Genomic DNA, 12,569 nt, shown 5'->3' on the forward strand with positions numbered 1-12,569 from the left:
ATTTTATGAGTAAAATCTGATGAAGTGTATTGAGGGAATATAATCAGTACAGCCATGGGGTAAATGAAACACAGCTCTAGATTCACCAAAGCCACCCACGATACCTAGCAACAGGATTTCCAGACAGTTGTCGGCAAAAGATTCCTGAAATATGACTTCCAGCATTACATAGAAAAAAAACTGCGATGTTTAAAATGAGCTTACCGGTACTCTGTGCTGATATGGCTATATATAAAGCAATCTTAGCAGGGCCCTTATTATACTTTGATTCAACAATAAAAATGCTTAACTTAACGCAATACACTACAAGGAATAATTTCTCATCCGACATGCTACCAATCAAAAGCCCCTCAGAAGAAAATACGGGGAGCTAGAGTTTTTAGTGCATGCATGTGTTGGTAATGTAAATAACATCATAAAAGCAAATGATTTTCTGGGTTCCATCGGCTGTGATAATTCACACATGGCAATGACTAGTCAATAATTATTGTACAATATCACTTACTATCTGCCCATGCTATCAAAGCTACTCTGCACTGAACAGACTATAAACACCTAACTCACACAGTGTTGATAAATATCAATGTTTCCAACCTGCCAATGTTTACTTGATACTTGACAAAATTTCATCTTTGCCGTGTGATTTTTAACACATCAATAGCTGTAACATTTGATAATGTTATTTTCACGCTGATACAACATGGGAACATGTAATATTGGGTATTATATCATACCAGTATATTGATGGCGCAAACACAGTGATCTGATTGGTCGAGACGTGAAAAGAACCGCGGTATATTGGCGATATACCACGGCTGGCATACGTGCGAGCTCTCTACTTGAGCAAAAATCGGTTTTTGACGTTCCACGCCAGAATTTCAATATACTGTTATGATATAATAGCAATAAATCACACCCAGCAACGGTATACCACTCGATTTTGACCAGTTCACGACATATATGCACTTGCTATCACTCGTGCATATATGTTGTGAACTGGCCAAAATCTCGTGGTATACTCTCGCTGGGTGTGCTTTATTGCTTAAATAACCTTTTATAAACTTTGACAATATGGCATATTGTGTACAATATATGTATCATCATTGCTAGAAAATTATCTCTTTTTTGGACTGACATTAAGTCGTCAACAAAAATGTTATTTCACACATACAAACTGTGTCACATTTTGACTTGATGTAAAATAACTGTATTTTACATAGCAATTAAAATAACGGTAAATGCATCAGATGATACAGCTATTGAACCTTTATAGTGGGTTTATACCAACCTGAGTTCTTCTTTCATCTCTGTTGGCCTTGGCCTGTTTGGCCATCTCCTTCATGGCCTCTCCGGACAACACTACATTTTTCTTCGCTACCGACTGTAATGTGAAATGAAGTGGAAAAAAAACCAAACTTTGTGAGGCAATTATTGTTTACGACATACTACATCACTATCTGGATTTCTTCCTACATGTAACAGTCACTTATATTTGCCCCATCCTACAGTCCTTATTTATTTTCATTTTAGATTGAATTTATTACTCTACTTGTACAATACAAAAGATTTTTGATTTGCTTTATCATTTTCTGTTCCCTATACATGTATGTCTTACCAGATTTTGATGACCAGAGAGAATCTAAAGTTTTATCTTAAAATCAACCATCTAGAAAAACCATGTATGACTTTGTCGTCAACTAGAATGAAATGTGGTGTTTTGCTTCTTCATAATCTGAACACTGATGTGACCGAGAACATTTCAAGAGCCCTCTAAAGATGAAAAAGAGTAAATATTCGAGAACAGTTTACACCCCACCACTCAGAAAATTGATACCCATTATAACTTAACCCAGGAGAAAAAAATTTCTAAGGTTAGGTACACACGAACAAACTCCTTCACCTCATTGCATTATGAGTACGTGAAATGAAGAAGGTGGGAAAGGAAATGTGAAATATGAAGTCCACACAAGCTATAAGATTACAGATTGTGAATGTATAGTATAAGCACTGCATGCATAGTATGGGGACACAAAATGGAAACAAAAACAAAACAATAATGGAAACAAAACAAAACAGACAAAACAATCAACAATCAACAACAACAAATATACAATAATCCTAGCACATTATCAACATGGTGACTTGAATTTTAGGATAAATCTATGAAAGGAAAAATGTTCTTGGGTTAATGTAAATGTTAACATAGAGGCCCATGTCTTTATACAGGAATAAGTCGGTTGAGTGTTCCCGTCAGGTCCTGTTACAATGTCAGATTTCAAAATGGTGGATTAATAATATGCTTCTCTTTACACCAGCACCACAATAGAAAATGTTGAAATGAAAACCTGAAAAATGAAAAGACAGGTTGAAAAGTCATCCACCATGTTATTCTATACTGCTGTCCTTCTATGTCAGTGTAATCCTGCCTCCATTATTTGGCAAACATTTATTAAAATTTCTCGTTCCTGAACAGAACTGGCTTGAGGGATAATGAGTCGAACTAAAAAATTTTTGCAATTGTTTTTCAGGTCTTGAACAAGTGTGGACTGATTTTAAAAAACCTGTTGAGGAAACTTCATGTTGTGTGTCAATTACCGTAATTATTAAAAAAAAATCAAAATTTCGATTTAAAATAGAAAGTGGTAGCCAAGTTACTAAATTCGAATACCAGCGGAATTGTGATCACACAATTTTGCTTTTCTTTTCAAAAATTTGCACAGTGCCCCTTAATTTCCATTCTTGATCATAAATGAGAATATTTTAAAGCGTCTTTACAGAAAGTATGAGCAAAATAGTTTGACTTTAAATGTCAAGGTATTATTACAGTAAGAACTATGTAATTTAAACTGTGGACTATTAAATTCTAGTGGTCTACAGACACATAAGAATTATGGCCCAAGTGATAATTTGTATGCGGTTGGTTAGACAACAATTTTTAATACAGTAATTTCAAAATGTATTATCTTGCTGGTAATTCAGAATGCTAGGTGTGATAATTAAAGCTATCAGAGCAATTACCACAGCAAGATTTCAAAGATTGGCAGCTAGCTGAGTTAGTTCATTAAGCGTCTGCATAGACATTTAAAAATGATACGGTAAGTTTGATTCAGGCTTTTTGAAAATTTTAGAACTTGCTAAATTTATAAGAGCAATTACTCCTACGAATTTGTATGTATTAAGCAGCATTTGGACATAGTTGATGACAGATATCAAGGTTTTCCAAACATTGCCTTAACATATATATGGATGATGGAAAGCAGATGGGATTTTCACCTAGAATGGCGAGTTTTTAACATGATGGATAGCAGAAGAAAATATGATGGTGAGAAGAAAATTCATGCATTATAGAAGAGTCTTACAGCATGCATCATTGTAATCCACCGTGAATGAAGAATGATTAATACTCAGAGCAAAGATGCACCATGGCTTAGCGGAGAACTCTGGATTATATCCAAGGATGGTTTAAACTATCTGCATCTGGGGCAGACACATATTGTCATATGTATGTTACATAATTTATGAATAGGAGGATGTTCCATTATAAATAAGCAGGAAAAATATCAAAGTGTTAGGCTGATAAGAACTTTGCATTTTGGGTCATAAAATACCATTGGAAAATTTTTCACATTCAGCTACGTGGTCTTCTAAAAGTATACTTATGTTTGTAGTTTTTCCACATCACCATAGCAACTAAAAATGCAGCTAACAAACAGAAAATGGCAGAAAACAAACAACTTGTACAATTACTGCTCAGAACTTTGACTCATTTTTTTAGTGTTAGATTTTTCACAATATCATCGGAAAAGGATTTGATCAAATGTTTTCTTTTGCCACCTACTAGACGTTGCCAGAGACCGCCTGCTCCTCCACCAGCAATAGGTTTCAAAGCAATTTTCTGTCTTCGACGTTTTGGCATTTTAGCTGGAACCTACCGCAAGCATGATCAAAGTTAATCAGCATTAATAAGCATTTTAATGAAAGCTGGATGAGAAAACAAATTAGTAGATGTAAATGGCTTCCTGGAACTAAACCAGCATACCATCGCACAAAAAGAAATTATTTTTGTGACAGAATTGTCGCCTTGAACAATAATTTCAGCCAGAAATTCAATTCTGAGCTTCCAAATAATACTTTTACAACATGACACTGAAAGGTAACTGTATAGCAGCTTCTGATATAAAAAGACATGCTAATTATGGCCTTTTAAAGCACAGCTACAATTACCAGATTCTGCAGATCACTCTACCAACCTGAAACAAAGGAAGATGTCTTCAAGATGTTACAATTAAATCTGAATGCATGCTCAGCTGTTCTCGAAAAAATATGAGAATAGAAAAGGTTAACTATATTTAGAGCTGCATACGGAATAAAAGTAGTATTAAATGAATGTCAGATATGAAAAGGATTGTTATGGGAAGACTTGAAACATTCTCATTGAAACTGCATGGATATTGGGGAATATAACCGCTAGCCGCAGGCATCTACAGGGATAGATGTAGGAGATGAATTATGTGAAAGGGTGTACACGGTGGAACACACGTCAAATGATACCTGTACGCTCATAGCTATCTGTACAACCTTCGCAAAACAGGAATTCTTTGCCCTATGATCTCGAAAAGCAGCCATGCTCGTTAGACGCACCCTCAGCGCTCCGCATTTTACGGCAACACTGAGACGATGGCCGAGTCAATTGGAGCCTGGATGGCTTCTATCTAGCTGAGAACCCTAGGGATTGCAGAGTGTCTTCCTCCCACACAAAGACAAGGAAATCTCGCTGAAATCCACAATGTATGTTTTTTCTATCATTTCGGAAGTTGAAAGGAAGCAGACAACGGAATACCGCATACAGAAACTATCAACTTTACATTAATATGAGAAATTTATTACCCAGAGAGGAAGAAATCGATGTAGAGTTTAAAATATTTAATAGCTCGGACAGCTGCAACTAAACATTTCTTCTGAGAGACTTCCTATGAGATTTGGACCTTGATACACAATATAATGAAAAAATCCTTCTATGAAAATTCACTCTTTTTTGAAAAGTGAAGATATGATATCATATGGAAGAGATGAATTTTTTTAAGTGCTTTGTCGGACTACATTCAAAAGTAAAAAATTAATATTTTTCAACCGATTTAGAGTTTAATCAGCTGGTTGCAAATAAATATTTCAGTTCGTTTTACACATGTACAGTTCAATATGTTATTTCTCCCCCTGAGTGGAGAAATAATCTTATTGCTTGATGTTTAAAATTGGAGGCTCCTGGAAAAAGAGAAATACGAAACCCATCTTCACCAAAACTTCATTAATAAATCAAAAGCAATGCTACTCTGTCTGGGGACCCAATTAAGTTTCAGCTATTTTTAAATATATGCAGTAACCCTGGCAACAGATAGTGATATTTGCATCTGAAAAGACATACTGTATAATGCTACACAGTGTTATAAAACTGTAAATTTTATGGACTGTGGCGATCGTTTTCATAGACTGCTTTGATTTGCCGATTCTTGACAGCTTGGTCTTGTTTACATTACCATCTTAATTTGACACGGCACACTATTTATTGGCAAAGGAAATAAGTCTTGAATGGCTGACACAAATTTCTGTCAGTCTCTCTCATGGCAAATATATTGATAACTCTAGTATTAGACCAGTACAGCGTTTGAGTTTAAGTTGCTGTGCTGTGATGCTTACACACACGTTTGGGCTTATAAATAATATCTACATTGTACGACTTGCGGATTAAACCGATACTTAAAAGACAGAAGCTTTTCGCTCAATCCTGATATTGAATGATAGTGAAAGTAAAATATTGATATTTCACATCTCCACAAATCATCATCAATGACAACATGATTACAAACGGAGATCTTGATCATTGTGTTGTCCTTTCCAATCAAGCCCATTCCACTCGCAATACTGTCATTAAATACAGTGTTTGTATTGGGACATGACGGATCAATCAGTATGCGCAAACCAAGATCCTGTATCTTGTACTTGTATGCCACTGAAAACAGTCTAGTTGAACATCTTTCCAGGCACTACAAACTGAATTGACATTAATTTGTGGATTTTTAATTGATGACTCACAAGTCCAGAAATGTAGCGATATGTGTGTGAATTCGAATCAAGTGTTTTGTTTCTGTCATAATATTTTGAACCTTTTAAAAACTCATCTGGCATTCACACTTCTCGATTTAAAAGCCTTGTCATAGATTTCTATTGGCTGTTATGACGTACATTTGAATACCAATTAATTTTCAGATGTGATGTTTTTTCAATTTTCAACAGAAATACACAATTGATCGCCTTATCTTGAACATTTGAAAATCAAAATAAAGTCTGTCCATGATATGTAATTCACCATATATTTTACAGGATTTATTGGGTTTGCTGCATATGTTGTTGTCAGATATGTGAGTAGAAAACTGTAACAACTGTGTTAATAATACATTGAAATTTATCAGGAAGGGTAAAATACATTATTGACTATAATCCAAATGTTGACAATTCTTTTCTTAGGTAGGCAGGGATTTTTTTCCCAATATATTTTGATTTTTAAATGTGAATTTCATCTTGCGCGGAGCTCATTTTGAAGCTTGTGGAGTAAGAGAGATTTTCACCACTGTTGATTTTTGAACATTATAAATCTTTATTTTTTCCAATAGAGTGAACACAGTGATGGTGGCAATTTTGAATTTCAAATATCGGTCAATGTTAGATAATTTGATTCTCTATTACCAAACTTTGTGCAGTATCCAAATTTTATCCTAAGTTTTGAAAGAGAATTGTTACAAGTCTCACTGTGGAAAGTTTCAGCAAAAGTTAGTCTTTCGCTTTTGAAGCTTGTACTACCTGATATGTGAATTGAAGCGAAGTCTAGGATCTCTTGGCTGCAGTAATGTGACCTACGGCTTTTAACGATGTACACTTATATGCATAGGGGAAAGGCATACCACACAAAGGGCTTAATCACCGCAGCTAGAAATTGTGACCGTTACTTTGTGTACAAAATACGTTGAATATTTTTTTAACAGGATTAAATTCTTAGCTTTAAGTCGCTATTTCTTTCAGTTACCTTGCCCATTTAGAATCACTTTTACAATAAATCAATACAGATTCACTTCACACTTTCATGGTTTTGTTCACTGTAAGCAAGTATATTGCACTTTTTGTGCCACTTTTAACTTAGTTTAATTATTAACGTTTATATTACATGAAAATTTCAATGATTTTTTATTATGGGTGGTTCATTGGATTGTGATGCTGAACATTGTAACATTGCTTGGCTAATTGTTGTTATTGTTGGCAGTTTACTGTGTTAGATTACCCAATTGAATTTTCGTTCAAAGCAATAACAAAAGGCTTGTCAATCCTCAGTTGTTGCATAGATGCCCATCAACACAGATATTCCACGGTGAACAAGAGACTTCAAATTGTCAAAAGTCTTCGCTTTGCCGAGATGCCAACAAACTGGGCTATTTTGGGAATAGAAAACTGATGAAGTGTTGAGACAAATTTCACTGACAAAATTATTGTAGGAACAGATTAAGTATTCCAATCTTGCAAACAAAGGGCTCATATTTTCAATATAGGTGTGTAACTCCAGATATCATCAAATGACAAAATTTTTCATTTGCGATTGATGTTTGCACAAGAAAAGTTATTATGAATCATATAAAACTAGGCTGTTTTCGGTTAAGTAAATAAAACAATTCCTGGTTATTACAAATAAATAAACATATTACTCTCAAAATTCTGGTCTTTTAGTAACTATATCTAGATATTAATTTTCCCTTCTGGATGATAAACATGCATATGGCATGACAAAATATGAGGTCTGATTCATGTAATTTTTCTTCCATTAAACGTTGGTTAGATATAATAGGGACTTGCATAAAATTATAATATATACTAGTTTTGATACATATAGTTATTTACAAATACTCTGGATGGAAATTTGAAGATACAGCTGTCTAAATGTTGACAGCCTAAAATTTACAAAAGGGACATGACATTTTAGGTCTGCCTGATATTTACAGTACGTGAATCCACCCACACAAGTTCAAGTCATTCTAGGTCAATCATTCTACAATAGTCAATATTCAAATGCAAAAATGAGAATAATGGTGAATTGGTTTAACAGCAACTTTGTCAGAGAAAAATATCACACACTGAAATCACAAAATAAGCCACACAGTATTTTGAATAGGTTATATCTTTCATTCTATGTAGTGCAAAACTGCCTGAATTGGCAAAATCAATATTTCGCCTGAGTGCATAAAATTGATACAGTAACAGAACCACTAGCGAGTTGTACAAATATTTAATTCACCGATCAATCATGTCAATTATATTAACAAAATCTACAGTCAAAATAATTTTGTTTTAATGATTTCACTTCAGCGATATTGATTTTTCATATCGAATATCATTTTTCATATCACAGGATTTTCCTCTAAAGAGCTAATTGACCCCTCGATCCCTGACCTATGACCTTCCTGACTATACTCAACAGTTTGCTGTTAGCACACACACAGAAGGAATTTTAATTTGAAATTTTCTTTTAATTTTTCTTGGTACTATCAGGGATTATTGCATGTTTTATCTGATATTAAACCTGATATAGGTCACAGTACAGGACAATCAGAAATGTAGGTATTTTAGTTATGGAGCATAAAAATTCTAAACTTTACACAACAAATGCAGTCACTGTAAAGAAAATCGATACAGGAAATAAATACATATTGACTCAGCCCATTGATAACTTTTTATTGAATGTTTTCAATAAAAATTGTGCGTAGTGAAGCAGGAAATTAGTTATCTTTCTATTAATGTTAACGTTATCCGAGTGACTTAAATGTCCATACGGAATACTATCCCCCCTGAGGATGAAGGAAGCAAATTAATTTCCAGCAAAACACCTTCCCCCGTATTGAAGTGTTTACCCAATCACCAAAATGGTTTGGTCAAAATCCATAGTTATCAATGGTGAGTGCAGACCTGTTTACTGGCACAAGGGAAGAACAGGTTAAATATCTTGTTAAAACTAACTTTAATGAATACAAACGTGGAACAATTTTGGTCAGGAATATTTTGGGGAAATGGGGGAAAAAATTGAAAGTTTTGATTTGCTTGATTTTTAATTATGATATCAAAACAAAAAACTAATGGAGCTAAGAGTGAAATATCTTGTCTCTGACTCTGTGAAATAAAAAGAAATTTATGTACTATAAGTTTTAGCTTTCAATTCTCATTGAGAAAAATATCATTGAAAATTTTAGTTGCAAGATATATCTTTGACTACTGTAAGCCAGAGTAAAGCTGATATTACCAAGCTTTGTACAAGGTATAGACTTGGAAATCCCACACGTATCAAGATACACATATAGAAATGACAAAAATATTTTTGTTGCAATTATTACCATAAACTTTATACATAAATCCATTTTCTAATATATTTGAAACAGAGATTATGGATAATATCAATAATGAAAATGGATTTTATGATGATTATCATTCAATTACAGATAATTGAGAAATTCTTCACAAGTCACGATGCGTGTTTAAATTTGCTTTACCACACTACAATTTACAGATAATTTCTAATTTCAATTTTACTGATGAAATAATATTTCTGCTAATTTTTCTCATGAAATATGAAATTTAACAGAATTGAACAAGGTTCATAGAGGACTTTGGAATGTTAGGAATCTGGTACTGTTGCCATGGTTTTTTAAATCTTGATCAAAACTCAAATAGACACAACATTAACATTGTCTGATGGTTCAAAGTATACACCTTTTGGTTTTTGTATTTGAGCAGAATGGACGAAACCAGAAAATGTTGCTGGTTTTTGTTTTGAGACACCATTGAAAAGAATAAAGCAGAATGTTAATGTTGACAATTTATCTGTCCACCCTAATTCCCTGTCAACAGATCCACAATCACCATCGATAACAAAGGATTTGGGCTAAACCATGCCGGTGAAAGGGGTATTTGATGGCAACTTGAATTCAAATGTCATGGGATCAGACATGCATATAAAGTGTACAGTATGTGTTATAGAGGCATGGGCAGCCAAACTTATTATAATATGAAAGGTGGTGACACGGTCTGTTGGCGTTGCTGGGGAAGTGTCTAGGGTAGGATTTACACTGCCTGGCCTGATTTCTGAACTGATAGGGATCATCTCATATCCTGCATAACACTTCTAATTTTATTCATAGTGTGAGTTTTCAATGATTGCACATTCAATATTGCTTCATTTTTTGCCCAGTTGCTTTTGAACTGTATTTTCATATGCTCTCTGAAGGAACACAAGAAAATTATTTTTCCATATTGCAAAATTATCTATTTGGTTTACGGTTATAAAAATGGTTTTGCATGACTAATTTTCATATTGTAACGGAAAAATTTCTCCCTAAGATTTTTTTGATATATGTAACTGAAATTATCAAATGCAATTATTTCTTTATGCATAAGGGATAATCTCTAATTTTAGCAGATAAAATACACTATTATTATTCAATCAATGCATTCTTTCTTTTTCAGAACTCAGGTGTGCACTTTTGAGACAACCCCTACATACAAGGCATGAAGACCTTGTGTACTAATATACTGAAAGGTCTTTACAACATTATAATAGTGTTATGATCCTGTGTGGTCACCCTGCAACACTACCTATTGTGAAATTATACCACAACACACATCTCCACAATGTTTGACACACTCATGATGTCTGTTCTGGCAGAGATTTTTTATGGGTGACTTCAGAAATCAAAAGCCAAAAAGCACCATTCCATTTTAAAGGCGAATGTTTCTCACACTATGTTATACTATATGAGCCATATAACGAGAACCTTCTTTGTTGATTCAAGGTGAAAAAAATTTCCTGAGAGAAACAAAATACAAAACTTTTGGAACATTTGCTTGTGGTATAGTCGTTTGTTTATAATTTCTTAATATACATGTATCCCAAGGCTTGTCTTTCAGATGAATCAATCTTGCAGCCCACTGAGGTACATCAATTGAAATTCTTAATAGACTCTCCAGGTTTCATGGTGAATGATAGTTTCTTTGTCACCAACTGAGTGTTAAGTTTCCCATGAAAGTAGGTTTTTAGTTTATATTCTGTAGCAGTTATATCTTCACACTGCGACTTAAATGGCATATTGCATAACTTTGTATAGTCTGCTGCACTTTGCAAATATAGGACAACATTCCTATTTGCTATTACTGACCATTCCTTTTACCTAAAACTTATTTTAAGTACTCGTTGTTACTACAGCCAATCTACTCATATCACAATCACATGAAATTCACACCCTTAGACACAGACTTAGTTTACACAAACAATTCTTCTGTAATATTTTGGTCTAACGTGGGGTACGCTGTTTACTGACTGGTCTCCATGGCAACGGGTAATAATATACCCGGCTGGACTTTGGCCAACTGTCCTGCAACTCTACATCACAATGTGGGCAGCTTTGTGTTTATATCTGGTGACAATTAACACCTTGTCAGGTATGTCGGTATGGATCGATAAAAAGCAAAGTCCAATTCACATTGCCGTCAAGAAATGCGTGTCATTTTAGATGCAAAATTAGATTAAAAAATTACAAAATTTTAGATACAAGATGTCAAAATTCCCTACTTTTGCTGGACTATTTTATGTTTTCTCTTCACATCTGAATTCATAAAATCTTTGAACTGTATCAAGCAACAAGGACAGACATCAAGAACTTCAGAAGGGAACAGTAAACAAAGGCAAACATCCCTGCAAGCAAAGTGAAATGAAAAGCCGGGCAAGCCAGCAGACTGCCCAGGTTCACAGTGTATGGTGATACTGGCAGCACAACGGCATCCATCCTGCAGACTTGATGTTACCATCTTAAGGGGTCTTCCTCCTCACTAACATAAATTGCATTTTAAATACTGTAAACAAATCTTTTTCCTGAAAACAGCAAGGCTTCTACCAGGAAAGTTTAGTATCCCCTTTCAATCAATTTAAACAAGTGAAGACTCGTGGTGTTTGTGGGGCAACTTTTAATCATCTGATTCAAGTATTATGCTCGGACTTAAAATCCAAAACCGTGTGCTTTATCGATATATTATTGTTATAACATCTAGTATTTGAATACTAGAAATCTGAAAGAAGGAAATACGTTTGTTGTTTGGCACAAATGCTGGCAATGGTAATTCAATAGATGCAATGGAATAGTAGAAATGTGGAATATGACACGTTTTTTTACATCTAATACAGGATGAAAGTATCACTGTACTGTAAAATGATATGTCTAAAGACTTGCTCCTGCAAGAAAAAAATAGTTGTGCATTTCCATCAAGTGCACAGTACTTTTTATACAATCTATCGAGGTAAATCTGTGAAAGAATTGTCATGTCTTACTGAAATAAATAAAACTGTAATAAAACATTAAGACTATACCAATTCCCTTTCTTGGTCAATTTACACCGATAATTTGCCCCAAGAACAAATTCCGAAAACCCCAAACTATTATGCAAGTGCTTGAGATGATGGTCTGTGGAGGGTTGTCAATATGTGACAC

The 12,569-nt window shown here is 34.2% G+C and overlaps 1 protein-coding gene across 1 annotated transcript in view; it reads right to left on the minus strand.

Moving 5' to 3' along the window:
- The window catches only part of LOC139141933 (dynein axonemal heavy chain 5-like), an 89,905-nt gene that overhangs the window by 70,701 nt on the left and 6,635 nt on the right, over positions 1-12,569 (minus strand). Inside the window, 2 exon segments of the mRNA XM_070711698.1 lie at positions 1,289-1,381; positions 3,839-3,928. Of these exon segments, the coding sequence (XP_070567799.1) occupies positions 1,289-1,381; positions 3,839-3,928 (183 nt within the window).

This window comes from Ptychodera flava, chromosome 10, assembly GCF_041260155.1.
Source record: "Ptychodera flava strain L36383 chromosome 10, AS_Pfla_20210202, whole genome shotgun sequence".
Taxonomy (NCBI): domain Eukaryota; kingdom Metazoa; phylum Hemichordata; class Enteropneusta; family Ptychoderidae; genus Ptychodera; species Ptychodera flava.